Consider the following 21728-nt stretch of genomic DNA (forward strand, 5'->3'; position numbering starts at 1 on the left):
GTACCCCGCTCGGAGGATCTTGACCCTCCAAGGCTCGGTCCCATAGAACTCCCATCTCTGCCACCTGTCTCAGGCATCTACCCACCGGTGGTTTGGTGGGAAGCATGGGGGACCCCATAGCAGGAGCATCCACATATACCACTTACCTCCCCTTCAACAAGCTCTCTTACCAAGAAAGAGCTGCTTGGGCTTTGAAAACTTCATAGCACTGGACTGGCTAGAAGCTTTACAGGTGAAGATTTAGGTGCCGATGTAGCTGAAGAAGAGGACAAGAAGTAAAGGCCCTATGGAGAAGGGAGTCTTGACTTGCCTTCCTCCATCACTCCGCTATTGTATTGATGTATTCAGAGTTAAACTAAGAACCCACCACCAACGAGTTACGAAGGCGAAGAGCCTTTCTCTTCGGCACCTGCCTCTGTAATTTTTAAATGATAGCTTCACATCTTTTCAAATCCAGTTAACCCACTGGTTGCCCACATTGTGTGCTAGGAACTCTACAGCTCTAGCACCAAGAAGCAGAAAGTTCTTAAATGACTTTTGTTTATCTGAGTCCAACAAATCCTCATTTTCGGTTAGATAACCTACAGAGCCTGACCAGTAGTCTATCCATGAGGAGGACTACATTGTTGCCTTCGCCATTCTCTCCATGTTTGTGGTGTTTGCAGACGAAAAGATCACTTCCTTAGCTGCCAGTTTGTAGACAGACATACCCTGTGCCAAGGCTGACACTGCCAGGTCTAAAGGAAAGGGTGATGGATCATCATAGAGTATGTTATAGTACTTCCTCCGCCTAACAAAAACTTGGTCGTGGGGTATGGTTGAACAAGTCCCAAACCATGTCTCTCTCCTCAGGAGCATAGTAAGTGGGTTCCCTGAGTCCATTAATTTTCCTTGTGCAAGCCAAGACCTGCATGAAGGAATACTGAAGTTCAATTCTCCTTGCTTGTTGGCAGGAGCTTTAGGTCTGGTCGATGAAGGCAACACACCATCAGAATTGTCCAAGACCGAATTCAAGGATTCTTCCAACTACAAACTCACACCCATAGGTGCCTGGGTTGGGTCATGTCATCAACCTACATCCCAGCAGGAGGTTGAGACTTTGGAAGACCATTCCGAGCCTCAGGCAGTGACAGAGCTGCTACTGTATCCTCAATCATCTTCAGTAGAACTGGGTCGTCGACATCTTTGTGCCCAATTCTTCAGAAGTGTCTTCAAATGCTTCATCTCTTGAAGCTTCAAGGAGGAGGAGGCTAGAACACTAACAGCCTTCTTCCGAAGAGCCGCTGCATGCTGCGAAATCTGCAAGTGGCTCAAAGGGTATAACAACAGGTTCCAGGGGCAACATGGACCATCTCAACTGAAAAAAGCCAATAGTTTTCTGTTGGAGATCTAGAAGCCCTGCTAGTCCTTGGGTGAAGGGTATCTCCTGGAGACATAACCGGTCCCTGTTCTATAGTCCTATGAAAGAAGGAGGACTAGAACTCCCTGGAGACCCCACCAATGTGAAGAGGATAGAAACAGGTCTTAGAGGTTTCCCTGGCAATCAAACTGTCACAGAACTGATCTTAACCTGTACGACAGCTTTAACGAGCTCTTTTAAACCATGGCACTTCCCTTGCGAATGAGGGGGATGCTGACAAGGCTGGTGGCATTGTGTGATGAGACCTCACTTCCCCTGGCAGAGTGCAGCAGCAGAGTGCACCAAAGGAGAAGGAAATTAATCAAAATCAGTGCAAACATTTAACAAGGACAAACCTGGCGTGCTCACTAGCGAGAGCTTCAAGAGCAGGATGGTCTGCGAGTCACTTGTACATTGAGTGAGCCCAGGTGTGCACAAGCGGGCTCAGATGGTGGTAAACAAGGTAAGGTTGGTTTGGTTGGGAAGGTTTACTGCTGTTGTAAAAGATCACCTACCAAACTGGCACTACCATGGAAGGAGCAGTTTCCCAAGAAAGGGAATGGTGGAAAGTGCCTTCGACTCCGGGAAGTGGAAGGGCACAATCACCAGATTGTTTCAAAGAGCCAAGCTCTGAAAAGTTACTATGAGGTGGTGATGAGGCACATACCCGCTTAAGAGGAACTCGAGGAGAACACCACTCAAGAGGTGATCTCTTGCGCCTGCGAGAGCATTGACCATCCATGTAAGGTTGAGGTTCACATAGACCCTCTGCCTGAACAAATTCAGTGCGAGCACTCACCCCGGGGGTGAGGCTGGAACTTCGAAGAAAACCAGAGCTCCGAGAGGACTCACCACACGCACTCACACTAGGGGGTGAGCGCACTAAGCTGAAACGCCGAAAAAAGCCTGCCTGCAACTCCTCAGGTAGAGGAGGAATTGCGGAGAAAGTATCCGCAGGGGGACGATCTTGACTGGAAAGGACTCCCCTCCAACAGCTGTGACGAGGGTTAAAACCAACCGCTGCAGAAGCAGCTATGCACTCCTGTTGTGCCCCAAGCTTCAAAATCTCTAACAGCCATTCCTTCGAGGGGAAATCCAAAAGCCCCAAGTAAGGTCACAATTGACACAGCATGCTAAGAGAGCTAGACTCATCATGGGGGAAAGGCGTCGCTGTTTCACTATGGAAAGCAGCCGTTGTTTCGCTAGGGGAAACATCGGGTCTTCCAGACCTGAAGGTTGAGTCGTGGTCAAACGGTCATCGCTCTTCATTGATCAGCCTCTGAAGGTAGGTGAACAGGAAGAGGTAGGAGCTGGAGGAGAAAGGAAGAGGTAGGAGCTGGAGGAGAAAGGAGTCGGGACTTCGTCTTCGAGGATGAACTCGAAGGCGAGGAATCCCTTTTAGACTTCTTCTTCCTGCATCTAACTTACCGCTCCCACTGGGAGGATGACCACTCTCAAGACTCTGCACAAGGAGAAGCCTCCATGCGAGAGTGTCGTCTGCATGAAGGGCAAAGCGGGTGAGGATCCATCTCCATCATAAGAGTGGCCCGCTATGCCAAGACAAACCCTCATGTTTGCAGTCCTCAATACCAACCACTCTTGAAAAGAAAAGAACTGTTAAAGTTTTTATAGCCAAATTATAGGAATGAATCTGGAAGGGAGAGACAATATCCGCACTCAACCGTAGCCAAAACAAAAGAGAAGGAGCTCACAAAGTGAGTGTGTGAGTGGGGAGGTTGGTATACTCAACACTAACACCGCTAACAAGCGGACGGTTGTTGACACCAGGCATGAAAGTTTTTATGGCTAGATCCAGCTCGCACTAAAGCATATCCATAGTAAAGAATGAGGGTTTGTATTTGTGTTGGAACAAAACGGATTTTGAGCGAAGCGAAAAATCTATTTTTGGGTGAGATGGCCATGTCGTCCTGATGGAAGTTCCTTAAAGTAGCTTCCTAAGGGATATATGTACTACAGTGATATTCCCAGAGAATTTTACCTTTAGGTATCCAGAATTCTAACTCCTGGCGCGAATATCCTTAAGGGGGCCGTCCGCCATGGGGTTTTGACATAACTTTCAGAAATCGAAAATCGTTTTATTGCTTCTATGTATGCACAAACATATCGTACATGCTCCTCGGAAGTTTTAGCCAATTATTTTTACAAATAACGAAGATATAGCGGTCTTTAAATGATGACGTCATCCTTACTGTATCGTCTGCATGACTGAGTTTGACAAAATGGTCTTTGTGTGTTATTTTTGCATATCTATAGTGATTTTTCTCTTATATTTCGATCTAACGTACGTCTGGCAGAAATGGGAGGCATTGGTAGAGCGTAGTTGAACAAAATCTACTCCTAAGAGAACTGAAGCCAAAGTTTCCAAACACTTACAGAAGTTATAATGCATGCGTTTGTTTACTTGAAGTTCGTAAGTAGATTGTTTTTACAATGTCCTCGGGAACTTTATAGCAAGGCCAATATTACCTGAGGTCATAAAAAGAACAAATAGTCAATCATTTTTCCAAACAATGAAGATATAGCGGTCTTAAAATGATGACGTCATCCTTACTGCGTTGTCACCTGACTGACTTTGACAGAATCGTAGTTTTTTTTTTCTCTCTCTCTCTCTCTCTCTCTCTCTCTCTCTCCTCTCTCTCTCTCTCTCTCTCTCTCTCTCTCTCTCTCTCTCTCTCTCTCTCTCTCTCTCGAATTATTTAAAACTGCCATTTATACAAATTCTATAATACCAATGTTCAACTTTCTTAGAATCAAATAATGGTTTATCTCTCTCTCTCTCTCTCTCTCTCTCTCTCTCTCTCTCTCTCTCTCTCTCTCTCTCTCTCTCTCTCTCTCTCTCTCTCAATTTGAACTGCCATCTACAGTATATCAACCAAAATGCTATCACTCCAAAATTATATTCATGATCTCTCTCTCTCTCTCTCTCTCTCTCTCTCTCTCTCTCTCTCTCTCTCTCTCTCTCTCTCTCTCTCTCTCTCTCTCTCTCTCTCTCTCTCAATTTGAACTGCCATCTACAGTATATCAACCAAAATGCTATCACTCCAAAATTATATTCATGATCTCTCTCTCTCTCTCTCTCTCTCTCTCTCTCTCTCTCTCTCTCTCTCTCTCTCTCTCTCTCTCTCTCTCTTAAGTTTGGATATATCGTACTTCTGGCAGAAATGAAAGGCATTGTAGAGGGCAGGTAAATGAAAACTACCAGCTACGATAACATCAGCAAAGTTTCCAAAGTCATATAGAAATTATAATGCATGTGTTTATTTACTTGAAGTTCGTATGTAGATTGTGCTTTCACAACGTCCTCTGGAACTTTATAGCAATGTCAGTGTTACATAAGGTGATAGAAAGAACAAAAAGTAAGTGGAGAACAAGAAAAAAGAACCACAAAAGAGGGAAACATGAATAAGAGTACAGAGCTGAAACCAAAGCACTGGCAACAAGGAGAGATCGCTGGCAACTCTAACATAGGAATAGTAAACTGAGGGTTCAAATACCTCGTTTAGGGTGCATTTATGTAAGAATAAACAATAAAAGTTATCATAATAATATTATCTTGATTTCTTTCAGAAAACAAGCGAAAATGTGTTGTAAATCTTTGGGAGCTTATGTACTTAGGTACATTTTCTCACTTATTTCTAGTTCAATATCAGAGGGAAAGATATCATTGAAAAGAAGAATAAAAATCCCACAATTCTGTCAGACAAAATTTTGATTTTCTTTCTATATTTTTTTTCACGATTATTTTCCGTCTAGACGAGGAAAAAAAATAAAAAATCATTAAAAAAAAACAAAGGAAAATCAAAATTCTGTCTGACAGAATTTTTCGATTGATAGAGTAGTTTTTATGGTAAAAGTTTCAATACAATTGGTATTATAGTATTGGGGAAAAATGTACCTAAATTTTTTTTTAAATAATGATTTTTGCTAATAAATCCAAATGTTTTGGATCAAATGACTTGAAATTTTTATATGATGAAGGTATTATATATGTCTAAAACATATATAGAAATGGTGTAATTTGGATCATTAGAAAAAAAAATGGCAGACATGGCGGACGTCCCCTTAAAATTTCTCCAAAGGATATCGTATAATATCAGCGGACACATTCTTGACAGCCTCCATAGCAATCTGCACCCCAAACAGCGTTTTGGCTTCGAGGAGGATGTGGCAAAAGGGAGCCGTCCAAAGGCTCTCCCCACTCTAGTAATACTATTGGGAATACAACAGCGCCATTCCCACGACGGCGGACATTCCTTGTAGCATTGAGCGTGGTGTTACAGATACAGTACCACGGGAGGGATACTGTGAAGATCTTTTCTTTTAGAAGAGATGGGTGGGTCCATCAGGACGACATGGCCATCTCACCCAAAAATAGATTTTTCGCTTCGCTCAAAATCCGTTTTTTGGGCTCAAGCCATGTCGTCGTGATGGAAGCATACCAGAGCATTAGTGTATCTGTGGATTTTTAATCAGTACCTTAACCTTATAGCAACCTTTTCTATGGTCATGGGGACCACATGAGACAAGGGACGTTACCGTTATTCGTCACCATCACTAATCATAACCAATGTTAGTGCTTCCTGCCTCCTACAGGGAAGAGTCATTCTAGACAGTAGAAAAGGGATCTTTAGGTTAACAAACATAGTATGACCAAACATAAGTACACACTGAATATACAAATAGTCTCATAGTTGTATATTTGCTAAAATAACATCAGTCTCTCTTATATCTATTATTTGATGCATACAAATATATGAGGGATACTTACTTTGGTAAGTTGAAGAACTCTGGCATGTATACATACAATTGTCTGGCGAAGGTGGACGCACTACATTCTAATAGACATTTATTACTAATAAATGACTAAAAGATGTTCAGTAAAACGAATGTAGTATGACAATGGGATTATACCTGTAACAAGTACAGAGACTATATTTCCTTCTTGAAAGAAGAAATGATGAGTGCCACTCTCAGACTGAAGAAAATTATAAAACAATTTCTCTTCATAATTCCTGTACTGGTTACTTCTATCTGCACTGTGTACTTCGTACACCGGCACTAGTGCTATCTGTATAATTCCACACCTGGGATTTTGAACAGAGCCAGTGTTATCATGGTAACACTTAATCAAAAGAAGTCAAACCTAAGAAGGGTGACCTCTTCTCCCTTTAATTGACAGTCCCAGTCAATTAGCTGTTCATCGTAGAATTAGACAGCAGGTTAAATATTCTACCTGGCGTCACCACATATAGCTTCAGATAATGGATTTGTCTAGCATAGTGTATGTAGAACACTCTGGATGATTCTCATCCATTACATGTGCGAGGACATGTGAGGTCCCAAACCAAAAACTGTTTACTACAGTAATTAGGGGGCAGGTTTTAATACACTACCTGCCACCACTACGAAGTGTTTCAGGTCATGCACTTGTTTTGCATAGTGTTTGTAAAACACTCTGGATGATTTCCATCCAGTGTATGAACGAAGGCGCTCAAAGTCCATATACTGAAAGAAGTTCAGTGATGAAGCAATCTTTCTCGGATCATGACCTGCGGGAGTACTGTCCGGATCCGCTCTACGAATAAAGTAGGTGAGCTTCGCCCTTAGTTGTTTTAGGGATAAATTTGATCCAGAAGTTTCTCCTTTAAAGAGCTGTCCTCCCCTGAAGTCTGAAGTTCTACGAAGATAGACCTTTAGACACTCTACAGGACATAGAAAGACATCTTCCTTCAGAGGGCAGATTCTCCAGGGACCCCACCTCTTAGTGGGTAGCTCGTTTTTAGCGAGAAAGGTTGGATCAGGAAATATATTCAGTTCTCCCACTTCCGTGAACTGAATGTGACCCCCATCTCTGGATAGGGCCACTATTTAACTAACTCTAGCCCCGGAGGCGATAGCGAACAGAAAAATAACCTTTTGGGTTAGATCCTTAAGAGAACAATCTTCATTGTTCACAGATGAGGCATAATGTAAGACCTTGTCCAAAGACCAAGAGATGGGCTTTGGTGGTATTTATCGTATTGCCACCAGACCTTGGCTATGAAGGTGGACAAAGAAGGACAGATAGAAGTTCATTGAAATTTCTTTCGGTCCTCTTGCTTTGACAAACGCAACCCACTTTTTCTAGGAAGACTCATATTGTCTTCTAGTTGACTTGGCCTTGTATTCTTCTAAGAATTCTATATTGCCTTTTGAGATCCCAAACCTTTTTCTAACCGCTAGAGCGAGAAAATCATGAAATGAAGGGTTTGGGTTCTCTGTGATAAAACGAAGGCAGTTAATTTCTGAATCTTCGGAAATATACCTAGGGTCAGAGCTAGGACCAACCTCATCTAGTCTATCAGCCCCACTAGAGGATCCTCGTATGGGGCTATATAGCGAGGTAGTTTCTTGAAGACGCTCGTGATGAAGAGGTCGAATTGCAGTTCCGGGACTTGTTCCCATCTGGGAGGGAATATGTCTGCGCCCATGGACCATTCCAACTCTATCGGTTTGTATCGAAATAGAGTATCCACCGTCACATCGTGGATCAGTTGTAAATGAACTGCTGGTAGGTGCCGTCCCTTTAAGAGAGGGATGGGTAACTTCACCAAGACTGAATGAGACGTTCGAATGTGACATCTTATTATCGCTTCGGTGTCCCAGATCAGTTGTAGGGAGTCTGATGTGTGGAGGGGGCTTCCCCACCCATGAAAGGACCAGCAGAGTCTTGGGACTTTCGTGCTCTAATTTCTGTTAGAGAAGCGATTAACGAGGGACCGATCTCAGTCTTTTTTTATCTCTTCAAGCGTTTGATGCGTGTTTTCTCCAAGCTCTTAACGCATCTTTCCGGTGTGCCCTTAGCACCAGGTCTGTCACTAAAGCGAACTGGGGAAAGTTTAGCGCTTTTTCCTGTTGGCGTTTTGGTATTCTGACTGAATACCCGAGTCTCTTGACAGACCTCACGAGCTCCTTTTATATTTCCAAAGGAGAGGAGAGTTGATGTGACTGAGGGCTTCGGTGGTTTTTTAAACATCGAAACCCCTGAGCTGGAGAAAGTCGAGACTTCTAGAAGCCTATCTTGCATCCGTGATGTCCCAGGAACAGGGTCATCTCTTGAATGCACATTGGCCGGACACTTCGGGTGTTGCCCACTCCAGCCTCTTGATCAGGTATATTAATACTTGAACTATTTCTAGGCTTGAATTTGACGTGACTAAGTTCGTCAATCCTTTGAAGATACAGTACTTAGAACTGTGAGTCCGACACGTATCTTCCTTAGGATGAATGTTACTCTCTGTAACATGAATTCTAGATAGGAGGAAGGGGGGGTGGTTGACTGGAAGGTTCTGAAGGACACCTTTCAGGTCTGACAAGACTATGAACACCCTTAATTGGAACAAGGTCCATATGTTCAGAAGGATTAACATTCAGAACTTGCTGTTTTTTATGAACTTGTTGAGTGGCGACAAGTTCAGAATGGCTCATTGATATCTTGAGTCCTTCTCGTGAACACGAAGCAGCCTTCCCTGGAACTCGATGAGCTAAAGTTTTCTTACTACCTGTATGCTCTATAGCTCTCAAGTATACTCCTCCAGGAGGGTTTTGAACTGTAGGAGAAGGTAAGGAAATGATGGTAGGGACATTTCTGTTTCCCATCAATGGCTCATCTTGAATAGGCTTTGGACCGAAGGATCGAAGGTCCTGCGATCCTGAGGGAAAGTTCCTCCTAGCCGAAGCGTCTTTATTCTTCGAGTAGTCAGTAGGCTTAGACTTTTGACCATCTGCCTGTAGCATCGTGGTCACTGGAATAGTGGGATGTTGTTGAGCAGCCTGGATATTTCCAGCATTTCCAATCTTCTTTTTAGGTTGGGGACCCACAACCACAGAAGATTTTCTCTTTGAAGGAATGCCCCATTTTTGGAGAAGACCTATGTTCTCCATGGTGGCGTTCTTAATTACTTCCTTAGTGACCTCGTGTGGGAAGAGGTCTTTACCCCAGATGTTGGAAGATATTAGTTTCCTTGTTTCGTGTTTTACTGTTGCATCAGCGAACACAAACTCTCTACATGCTCTCCTAGCCTTCATAAAGGCATAAAGGTCCTTCACCAAGATAGCCATATGCATTTTGGCTATGACCATGAGCATGTCTGGGGTACTCTCGAAGGTTGAACACAACTCCATGTGGTTTTGTAGAGAAAGGGATGTTGCAAGTCTCACCTTTGACTCCTGTTCATTACACAAGAGCAACTCAGACAATTTAGGGAGACATACCTTGAATTGTCGACTTGCAACGTCCTTGTCTAATTTTCCTACTGAAAATGTCAAATGGACTTCCTTCCAATCCTTTTCCTGTCCGGGAAAAGCTGGTGACAAAGGCTTGCACTCATCGAGTGTGGGACATGGCTTACCCGCCTCTACTGCTTTGGCAACAGAAGTAAATGCCTTCCCCATAAAGGGGAATGAGAGTGAAGTAGGAGCAAGAAAGGAAGGGTGTCCGTTATTCAGTGAGAATACCTTCGACTCTGAGTAACCCGCCTTTCTTAGACTACCTGAAAGGATAGTCTGTGCCTTATCATGGTCGAGAATCAAGACCTCCTTTGGTTCCGTTCCTTTTCTTGACTTTGGTTCGTACTTCAGTCGAACCCAATAATTAGGGAAAGCATCAAAGCTTGGCCAAAATTGAATTTTGTCCAAAGGAACAGCACCTGTTTTCTCTGAGATGCAGAGATTGCCATTTGAAATCAGCATCTGCTCCGCAAACCTCCAGGGATTAGTTATGGAGCATGTTGGTAGGTCTTGATTCATGGGTCGTTTGACTGACCCCTGGGAAGCGACAAGAGAAACTTTACGAGGATCTATCTTGCGTTTTACTTCCTGCTTTTCGTTTTGTCTATGAAAGCTCTCTATTTAATTCTTCAGTTGGATACATAATTGTATCACATTATCCAAATTAGGGGTAGAAGACGAAGATGTCGACATCGATGGCTCTAAAGCCGGCACAGGCGGAGGAAATTCCGACGCAACATTTTCCTCTTCTACCTTGGGGCATTTCTTGCCCTTAAACCCAAAGGTTTTCTGGCCGTCAGGGGATGTAGTTAGCTCCTGAGGCACTACTGTTTCCTCATTTGCTTCCGGAAATAGTAGCTTACGCATCCCATCATTAGGTAGGAAAGGTCCCGGAGAGATCTTTTGAAAGCCTCTCACCCAGTTGCGTAATTTATATTGAGCTGTATCCCTAGTCTCTGTAGACTTGGGATTTTCAAAACCTTCGGACACTAATGTCCGACATATATTGCAAACCTGTGGGTTCCAATAATGTAGGGATCCGGAAATAATATTGCAGGGGGCTAAAACCTGCAAGTATTATAACCGTAAAAATACTTACTTTTGGCCTTGCAGAGGACTGCAGCACAAGGTATCTGGTGTTCCTCCTGTAAAGAAAGGAAAACCAAATGAGTATACAATGGATTATCTCCTTGACAATCAACATGCAAATGTCCTTTACAATAGAGTAGCTTAGGATAGAAAGCTATAAAGGGATAGTAGGAGATACATACTTGTGTACCCCTGTGAGCAAATGCTGTTGCCTCCCCTCAGTATTAACTACATGGAGATTTCTCTATAGAGTAACTCCAAGTAGCAGGACTCTTACCCCTAGGGTTAGAGAAGTATCAAATCGCTGTCCCAAAATAATGTTAATACAGTGGGGTCAGGATGACTGATTCTCGATCAGAATATGGAAGAAAACTGTTCATTCAATATATGAATGGTACCAGCAGAATGCTCGTACAAGGGTTCCCAAGGTATGTCAGAAAAAACTAATGTATCATGGTACTGTAGTTTTCTAATTGCAGTAAGTCTATATTGCAATTTACTGGCTACTGTACATCATGTATTGTAGTCTAGTCATTATGCTGCCTTCATAGTAGCATATGACAGTATGGTCCATCTAGCATGAAGCCAGCTGGACTAGGAAAATAAAGACATATATTTGTATATCCCACTCAGCCTATTTGCTATAGTCTTCCTACTATATTAAAATAGTTTCCTGATCAGGGAGACTCAAGGAAAAAGGCTCCACCCTTTAAGGGTTAGGAGTGTATTACTCCTGCCTTGAAGTGTTTAATATTGTAGGGTAATCCTAATACTGATTTCTAATCAGGATATTGAAGAAATTATATTCATTCAATATAGGATTGGGCTCAGCAAATGCCTGTGTTGGATATCCAAAATATATTGGAAATAACTACTAGTATAAACTATATAGTAGTTTTCTATCTGCAGTATATTCTATAATGCAGATATACTGGCTACCTGTATAAAATATAAAGTAGTTCAGCCGGCATGTAGCCGGCATAGCTAGGTCTTGCAGGCATACCCGGCATGCTAGCTAGAGAGAAAGAGAGAGATAGCATGGAAAAAAGGGTACTCCTTACTGTGAATGTATACAGTAATTAAGGATGTAAAAGTCTAATTTGACTGCCTTTTTCCAGAAAGAAGGTTCTAATAGAAGGGGAGAATGTACCATTCAGGCTTCCATGCAGCTACAGTACTATTGCCGACAAGGTACCGCCGATACACTGCCGGCTGGCAAGCCCAGCAGTACCAGTACAGTCGGCGTGCTGCCAACTGAGTCAGCACTATCTGTGCCGGCCTGGCCGGCAGTACCCTGGCAACAGGACCTGTAGCAGCAGTCCAAGGGAGGACTGAAGAACCTTGGGAACAGAAGGGACTTCCCTCTCACGGCCATCATGGTCGCCGGCAGCCATCTTGGCTGCCGCCTGGGCCGGCAGTTGCCGGCTAGGCCGGCAATTGCCGACAGATGATATGGTTGGCGGCAGTATGCTCTGCCATCAGCCAAAGACATGACTAGAGAGGGAGTCTGGCTGGCTCCGGCAACCTACCAGCAAAGGTAAGGTTGCAAGATGCCGGCCTAAAGAAAGACAATGGCTCAGCCATCAAAAGTGGACAGAGGGGTAGGGAACAGGGTCCTGTAACGAGTGTGAAAGGAACTGGCAAAAAGTGTCAGTCCTACCACCTGTAAAAGAAACACTGTTTCGGTATCGGCAGAATCCCAGGGAACAGGAGAGACTCGGTTCTCCATCCCAGAGATTGCCGACACAGTTAAGGGGATGGCGGCACTGCCGCCTCCTCTCAACAAAGAAGAAACAGAGTTCCAGTGCCACATATCCTAGGCTAAAGAAAATTACTCTTCAGCCCAGAGAACTGTGGCATAGGACTAGTCTTTTAGTCGCAAGGAGAAGATGGTATCCTACCATAATTTCAAGTGCGGCTAATGAGGCATACCTCCATTGCCGGCCACCTGGCCGGCAGGGGAATGATGGTATCCTACAACCCATTCGCCCTGCCGGCAGGTCGCCGACATAAGACTAAATACTCTGAGATTCTGACTAAATCCCAAAACCTGATGGTATACCACAACCAAAGGTTAAGGGAAGAGGCAGGACAAACCCTAAGTTAGCCATGTCTGAATAAAATTCAAGGCACGGCTATTAGGGTTGTAGACTGAGGCTACACTCAGAGAGAAAGAGATTACCCTTAAGTCTCCGAAGAGACGTGTAATGTTTCATAACATTCTAGGCGGTATCAGTCTCCACTGAATGAAAACAATACACGAGAGAAACCGGGGAAAGTCTGAACGTATAGTAAAACGTCTAGGTAAGGTTACCTAGGCTATACTGTACAAGATCTCAGGTACCTAAATCACCGAAACTCTAACTATACGATGGACAGAGAAAAGGGGGAAACAAAAATTATGCACATTATCGAAACTTTACAAGAATAATTGCCTAAATAGCTAAATAACTAAAATAATTAAATAAAGCTATTAAAAACTGGAAGTCGTTCTGCTATCTAAATAACACATGCCAAACGAACGACGGCGCCATGGCGCCTCCAGTAACTGGCCTAGCTCATAAACACAATAAAATACTCTAATTTCATTGTGAAACAGGAGCTAAAATATACTCATAGTAAAGACCCGATACTCAACTTTCCAGAGGCGGAAGAAGATGGAGAAAGCATAATAATAATCCTGTAAAACGATCGAAAAGTTAGATCACCAGGAAATATCACCGAGCGAGATCGCTACAAAAAAAGGAATGTCCGCCGTCGTGGGAATGGCACTGTTGTATTCCCAATAGTATTACGAGAGCGGGGAGAGCCTTTGGATGGCTCCCTTTTGCCACATCCTCCTCGAAGCCAAAACGCTGTTTGGGGTGCAGATTGCTATGGAGGCGTGTCAAGAATGCGTCCGCTGATATTATGCGATATCCTTTGGAGAAATTTTAAGGATATTCGCGCCAAGAGTTTGAATTCTGGTTACCTAAAGGTAAAATTCTCTGGGAATATCACTGTAGTACATATATCCCTTAAGAAGCTACTTTAAGGAACTTCCATCACGACGACATGGCTTGAGCCCAAAAATGGTATTTAAAACATTTTCTATTATTATTTTTCAGAACTTAAGCAAACGATGAAGACAATGATGAAGAGTACTGTATCAAATATTCATAAATATGTTATTTTCATAATAAAATAAATATTTTATTATACTTACCAGGTAGTTATATATATAACTTACGTCTCTGACGTCACGGCAGAAAATTCAAAACTCGCGCCAATCGCCGATTGGATAGCCAGGTGTACCACTGCGCACCCTAGCGAGGTGCCTCGGAACCATCCCCTGTCCCTTCATATCTTCCATGCCTCTAGTCTCTAGAGGGGAGGAGGGTGGGAATTTAATTATATACAACTACCAGGTAAGAATGTTCAAAAATTTATTTCCTAATGAAAATAAAATTTTTAAACATAAGACTTACCTGGTAGTTATATATATAGCTGATTAACACCTTTGGTGGAGGGTTAGAGACACCCAATATAGTTGGAATTCTGCTTAAGAGTTTAAATATAAAACAAGCTTAAGGGTTCGTACCTGATAAGGAAGCTGACTTCAATGATACTCTGCCATTATGTCCATTTTCCTTATGAGATCCAGCGGTCCTCTCAGAGGGCTGAAGATCCCTAGGAGCTGTCAAACCAGTGACCACGCCTCTCTGTGACAGCGCCTCCTCTAATACCCATTTCCGGGTGCTCTCAAGGAACAAAATAGACTCCCTGACCAATCAATGATTGCGGAAGACTGTCACAATCTCCACATGACAACCATAAAAAACAAATTAAAAATTCCAAGAGAAGAAAAGGTATTAGGATTATGGGAATGTAGTGGTGGATCCTTCCCCCACTACTGTACTCTCTGCTACAAATGGTCCCAGAGTATACCGGTCCTCATATAGAGTCTGGACACTTTTCAAATAGTGTGAAGCGAAAACAGATTTGCTCCTCCAAAAGGTTGTGTCCATAATGCTTTGCAACGAACGATTTTGTTTGATGGCTACTGAGGTTGCTACAGCTCTCACTTCGTGAGTCTTGACCTTTAAAAGTCTAAAGTCTGTCTTACTGCAACGTGTATGAGCCTCTTTAATTAAAAGTCTGATAAAGAATGACAGGGCATTCTTAGACATCTGCAAGGAGGGTTTCTTGACCGAGCACCGCAGGGCTTCAGAATTGCCTCTTAACTCCTTTGTTCTGTCCAAGTAGAACTTAAGGGCCCTTACTGGACATAGGACTCTCTCTAACTCATCGCCAACCACATCCGAAAGATTTGGAATCTCAAAAGACTTAGGCCAAGGTTGAGAAGGGCGCTCATTCTTGGCGAGAAAACCCAACTGCAATGAGCAGATAGCTTTGTTATCCTGAAAACCCACATTTTTACTGAATGCATGGATTTCACTCTCTTGGCTGTTGCCAGACTAACCAAGAAAAGGGTTTTCATCGTGAGGTCCTTCAGAGATGTAGAGTGCAAGGGTTCAAAGCTGTCACTCATAAGGTACTTCAGGACTATGTCAAGATTCCAAGCTGGTGAATCCCAGTGACGTTGCTTCGATGTCTCAAAAGACTTAAGAAGTTCCTGTAAGTCTTTATTATTTGATAGATCCAAATCTCTGTGCCTGAATACAGTTGCCAACATGCTCCTGTATCCCTTGATAGTGGATGAAGAAAAATTGCGCTTCCTTCTCAGGAATAACAGGAAGTCAGCAATCTGGATTACAGAGGTACTGGAAGAGGAAACGGAGTTGACTCTGCACCATTCCCTGAAAACTTCCCACTTGGATTGATAGACTCTGATGGTCGAAGACCTTCTTGCTCTTGCAATCGCTCTAGCTGCCTCCTTCAAAAAACCTCTAGCTCTTGTGAGTCTTTCGATAGTCTGAAGGCAGTTAGCTGAAGGTTTTGGAGACTTTGATGGTAAGTCTACTCTCTGTGGAAGGCTTCTGGGAGTGTCCACCATCCATTCCAGTACCTCTGTGAACCATTCCCTTGAGGGCCAGAAGGGGGCTACTAGGGTCATTCTGGTCCCTTTGCTTGACACAAACTTTTGTAGCACCTTGTAAAGGATCTTGAAAGGCGGAAAAACGTACACGTCTAGATTTGACCAATCTAGCAGGAACACGTCTGTGTGCTGCTTCGGGATCTGGCACTGGGGAGCAATACGTCTCTAACCTCTTGGTCTTTGAGGTCGCGAAAAGGTCTATGCAAGGGGACCCCAAAGTTTCCACAGACTCTTGCAAACTTCCAGATGGAGTGTCCACTCTGTGGGTAGGACTTGCCCTCTCCTGCTGAGACTGTCTGCCAAAACATTCTTCTCCCCTTGGATGAACCTTGTAATCAGAATTACCTTTCTTTCCTTTGCCCAGATGAGCAGATTCCTCCCTGTCTCGTAAAGGGAAATCAAGTGAGTTCCTCCTTGCTTGGCAATGTAAGCCAATGCTGTGGTGTTGTCGGCATTGACTTGTACCACCTTGTTCCGGACTGACCCTTCGAAGCTTTCTAGGGCCAAAAGAACTGCTAACAGCTCCTTTTGGTTTATGTGGAAGGACTTTTGAGCCTACGTCCACATCCCTGATACTTCCAGCTTGCCCAGTGTTGCTCCCCACCCGGAGTCCGAGGCGTCGGAACACAACACAAGGTCTGGGTTCTTCATTTCTAATGGGTAACCTTCTTGAAACTTGATTGGGTCGTTCCACCAGTGAAGGCAACTTCTTATTGACTCCGTGACTGGAATACACATCGAATCCAAATCCTTCTTACTGTTCCAGTGAGAATTGAGGTGAAATTGGAGAGGTCGAAGATTCAGTCTTCCTAGAGAGACAAACTGTTCTAACGAGGAGAGGGTTCCCAACAGACTCATCCACTTCCTCGTAGAACACTTCTGCTCTCCTAGAAACGATTGTACTTTCCGGATGGCTTGCTCCGTCCTTAAGGGAGATGGAAAAGCCCGAAAAACTCGACTCCAAATCACCATCCCTAAATAGAGAATCTCTTGTGATGGTGTCAGAGAAGATTTATCCTTGTTGACCAGAAGATCCAACTCTTCTGTCAACTTCAGTGTTGTCTGAAGATCCTTCAGGCAGAGATCGTGAGAGCGAGCTCTGAGAAGCCAATCGTCTAAGTACAGAGAGGCTCTGATTCCTCGAGTGGAGAATCCTTGCCACATTGAGCATATGTTTCGTAAAAATCTGAGGGGCGGTGTTGAGGCCGAAACACAGGGCTCGAAACTGAAAACATCTCCCTGGAATACGAACCTCAGGTAATGCTTGAAGCTCGGATGAATAGGGATGTGGAAACAAGCGTCCTGGAGGTCCAGCGAGACCATCCAGTCGCCCTACCTTACTGCTGCAAACACTGACTTCGACGTCTCCATCGAGAACTTTGTCTTTTGGATAAAGGTGTTGAGAACACTTACATCCAGAACTGGACGCCATCCCCCCGAGTTCTTGGGAACCAGGAGTAGGCGGTTGTAAAACCCTGGTGACTGCAAGTCCTGCACCCTATCTATAGTCCCCTTCTCCAACAAAAGAGACACTTGAAGCTGTAATGCTTGCCTCTTTAACTCCTATCTGTACCTGGGAGAGAGATCCACTGGTGTAAAAATCAAAGGAGGTGGCCTTATAAAAGGGATCTTGTAACCTTCCTTCAGAAGTTGGACCGACCGAAAGTCTGTCCCCCTCTTCTCCCATGCCTGCCAGAAGGTGTGAAGTCTGGCTCCTACTGCCTGAAGGCGAAAGCAGTCAGACTCTGCTTCACCCTGTTCTAGCTCCTCTCCTCTTAGCTCCCCTTCCATCTGGTCTAGAGTTACCCCTACTGGAAGACTTTCCTCGAAAGGGTTGGGGAAACTTTGGAAAAGGTGTATCGTCTTTAGGCTTGCGGCTAGTAAAGGACGATGGTAAGACTTTTCTTGCCGTCTTAGAGACTAGGTCTTGGGTGGCCTTCTGAGTCAAAGCGGAAGAAATCTCCCTAACAAGATCCAGCGGAAAAAGAGATGAAGACAGCGGAGCATATAGCAATTCAGATTTCTGGAAGGGAGTAACCCCTAGAGACAGAAATGAACACAACTGCTGTAAAAATCGCTGCCAACTCATTCGAACCGTCCCGCAACGCCTTATCCATGCAGGACATGACATGGATTAAACTAGAAGAGTCCCCTTCTTTAAGTGCAGCAACCTTTTTGCCCAAGGCCCCCAGAGTCCAATCGAGGAAGTTAAAAACCTCAAAGGCTCTAAAGACACCTTTGAGCAGATGGTCCAACTCTTTAGTAGACCAGAGAACCTTGGTCTTCCTCATGTCCGATCTACGGGGAGAGTCTACCAGGATTGAGGAATCTCCCTGGGCAGAGGCAGGAACGCTCAAGCCGAGAACTTCTCCCGTATCGTACCATATACTGGACCTAGAAGCTAATCTAGTTGGGGGAAAAGCGAAGGCTGCTTTCCCTTGGTCCTTTTTGGATCCCATTCAGTCTCCCATCAACTTAAGAGCTCTTTTCGACGAACGAGAGAGAACCATTTTAGTAAACAGCGACTTCTTCTTCGGTTTCCCAAGCGTGAATTCCGAAGGAGGTGAACGTGGAGCAACGGGAACAAAAGACTCTGGGAACTCATCATTAAAAACCTTCATGAGTTTCTTTAAGTAAACTGACGGGCGAAAAGATTTAGAGTCTTCTCCTTCAGATAACTCCTCAAAAGGTTCGACAGGAGAAAGGAGAACATCAACTTCTTCCTCTGATAAAGTCCCTTGATGCTCTTTGACACGCTCGCTGTCCACGCGATCAGAGCTAAGGAGTTCTGGATCTTGCTCGACGTCCTGTCTGGGCGCTCACTGCTCGACATCGCATTCTGGAGGACGCTCGGCGTCGCGTCCTGGAGGACGCTCGGTGTCACGCCCCGGAGGAGGCTCGCCCTCGCGTCCTGGAGGACGCTCGACCTCCCGCCTTGCTGGACGCTCGACGTCCTGGATCGAAGGACGCTCGACTAAACGACTAGAAGGACGCTCAACGTCTCGCTTAGCCAAAGAAGGACGCTCGACGCCTCGCTCTGGAGGACACTCAGCATCGTGTCTTGCTGGACGCTCGAAAGCACTTGCTGTAGGACGCTCACTATCACTCCCAATAGGATGTTCGGCGCTTCGTTTTGAAGGACGCTCGACTTCCTGGAAGGCAGGACGTTCAACGTCGCGTGATGTAGGGCGTTTAACGTCACGTTCGCCAGGACGCTGGACGCTACGCGCTGTTGCCATTCGTCTACAAGTGTCTCGCGACTCACCGCCTTGCATCGCTTAGCGTCCAGAACGGAAGCTTCCGTAGCTTGATAGCTTTGCATAAAGGACAAAAGCTTTTGCTGCATCTCTTGCAACATATCAAGATTAGGGTCTACTAGCGAAACAGGTGACGATACATCAATCCCAGGCTCATTCTCTACACCGCTCAAAGACCGCTTACAGCGTCCAGAGGGCGAGAGCCAATCTGAAGGAGGTGGAGGAGCATGAACCGAGGTCATGCCCGGTTCAGACAACTGCCCAACAACTGGACGATTCTTTACAGAATCTAACGTCCTAGCAGGACACTTGGAAGGCGAGCTCTCTTCGGTGGAAGGAAAGCGTTCTGGGCTGCTCCAATAGCTACAGCCTGGACGTTGTGATGACGCTGGTTGCCATTATCAAACTTCCTCTTAAGAGGTCTGGACGCTTGATGCCAGCATCTTTTAGGCACATCATCATCCGAGGATGAATAAAACACCTTCACCTCACCTTTCCTATGGTGAGGGCGAGCGTCCTGGGAAACATCAACAGGAACGCTCGAGGGGACGTCTGCTCGGGAGCTAAAGCCTCTCGTTTCCTTTCGTCTTTCGACATTCCTTCTCCCAGAGGTTGGGGAGCTTGGAGAGGTCTAGGACAAGGAGAACGACAAGCCCGAGCAGGCGCACCCTCCACAGCACTAAAAACACTCCCTGCACTTCTCACACTTTCACTTTTAAGCTGCTTAACGTCGGACATTAATTGCGTCCTATCTACAGCGATAGACTCAACCTTCGCACCCAACGCCTGAATAGCCAACATCATGTCTTTAAGTGTAGGCTCATTAGCGGTACTCGTAGAGGGATCAGGAACTACCACTACAGGGGAAGGAATAGGTTCAGTGACATGGGAAGAGGAAAAATCTCTAGAAGAGCGAGAAGAACTACGCCTCAACCTATCTCTTTCTAACCTTCGCGTATAGCGATCGAATTCTAGCCACTCATGATCAGATAATAGAAGGCATTCGTCACATCTATCATCCAGCTCACAAACCTTACCTCTACATTTAACACAGAGCGAATGAGGATCAATGGAGGCCTTTGGCAACCGGGTTTTACACCCACTCACACACACTCTAAAAGTTACAGGGGGGGTGGCCATTTTGAAAAATTGTTAGTGATCAAAACAAGCAAGGGTCAAAATATCAATATCCAAACACAAATCAAGAGTATCCAATAGAAAATCCAATCAAGCGAGCCAAAAACCAAATTATTGTACTTCACCAAAGGGACAGCAATAATATCAGGAAAAAAGCGAGGAGAATATCCAACAATGTTGCCGCTAGGGCGGCAGAGAAGATATGAAGGGACAGGGGATGGTTCTGAGGTACTGTACCTCGCTAGGGTGCGCAGGTGGTACACCTGGCTATCCAATTGGCGATTGGCGCGAGTTCTTAATTTTCTGCCGTGACGTCAGAGACGTAAGATATTTATATAGCTACCAGGTAAGTCTTATGTTTAAAATTGCATTGTTCTTTACCATATTCTATATCTGGTATCCTATTATGCAATACAGTATTAGAAATACTGGAGATGTTTAAATTTGAAATATTTGACTTACAAAAAGAAAAGTATAACAACAAAATTAAACACCACACATCATCAGTCGATGTAATCAATCAGCTAATCAATGGTCGTGTGAGAGAGAGAGAGAGAGAGAGAGAGAGAGAGAGAGAGAGAGAGAGAGAGAGAGAGAGAGAGAGAGAGAGAGAGAGATAGAGAGAGAGAGAGAGAGAGAGAGCAAAAAGTAATAATCATACTTATTTCAATAATGTGAGAGGACATTTTAAACACAATTAGGCCTATGGAAAAAAAGCACACAAAGAAAACTTTGACTAAATGATATAAAACACTGAATATGACATTTGGAAGTAATTTGTATTTTCCTAAAGATACAAACCTGTAGCTACTTAAAGTGGATATTACTTTCAGCGAAGCTGTAAGACGAGCCATAAGTCATTTAGCAAGGGTTAACCATCCACCCTCTAATTAGCGTGGGGGTCCGGGGTAGTTGCTAACCCGCTCACTTCCACACCTGGGCTGAGTTACCACTTTTTCTTGGAGGTAGGAATTCAAGGGGGATAGGTGCTGGCGGGCCAATTTGTATAAACAGCTACAGGTTCATATCATTATGAAAAATACAAATTACTTCCAAACTTGTCATTTGTTTCATCACTTAATACAAACCAACACTATTCATAGGAGATAACTTACCCTTTAGGAGGGTGGAAGGCTTTTTGGCCTTGAACCCGGGTTTTCCCCTTTAAGCGCTCTGCACGTAACTGTTGGAAACCCTACACCTCGGTAAAACCGTGCTACGCATGGTCCGTGGCCTAGGCGAGCTGTGTGTTCATGGTACTAACAATGTGAGTGTCTAGGTAAGAGTTCTTCTGAGACATAGGAATCTTCAGAGGGTAACAAGACATTATCCAATAGCCCCTCATTTAGGGTATGGAGATGCAACAAGTACTATACAGTATTAAAAAGATACCAGGTTACGCAATGGAAAATGGTTTACATGCAGATAGGTGAGATCAGCTTTGTATAGGATCCTGGGTGCTGATTCCTCAAAAGAGGGGAGGATGAAGAAAAGATAGAGCCACTCATTCTTAAGCATT

The 21728-nt window shown here is 44.3% G+C and overlaps 1 protein-coding gene across 4 annotated transcripts in view; it reads right to left on the bottom strand.

The window, feature by feature from the left end:
- LOC137626063 (uncharacterized) overlaps positions 1 to 21728 on the bottom strand; it is a 228007-nt gene that overhangs the window by 134257 nt on the left and 72022 nt on the right. Inside the window, exon 3 of one of the 4 annotated variants that reach the window (XM_068357144.1) lies at positions 3810 to 3886. The exons of the other annotated variants lie outside the window; for them this stretch is intronic. Within the exon in view, the coding sequence (XP_068213245.1) occupies positions 3846 to 3886 (41 nt within the window). The 3' untranslated portion in view covers positions 3810 to 3845. Of the gene's footprint in view, positions 1 to 3809; positions 3887 to 21728 lie in introns of those variants that run through there. 4 annotated transcript variants of the gene reach the window in all.

The sequence above is a fragment of the Palaemon carinicauda genome, chromosome 33 (genome assembly GCF_036898095.1).
Source record: "Palaemon carinicauda isolate YSFRI2023 chromosome 33, ASM3689809v2, whole genome shotgun sequence".
NCBI lineage: Eukaryota > Metazoa > Arthropoda > Malacostraca > Decapoda > Palaemonidae > Palaemon > Palaemon carinicauda.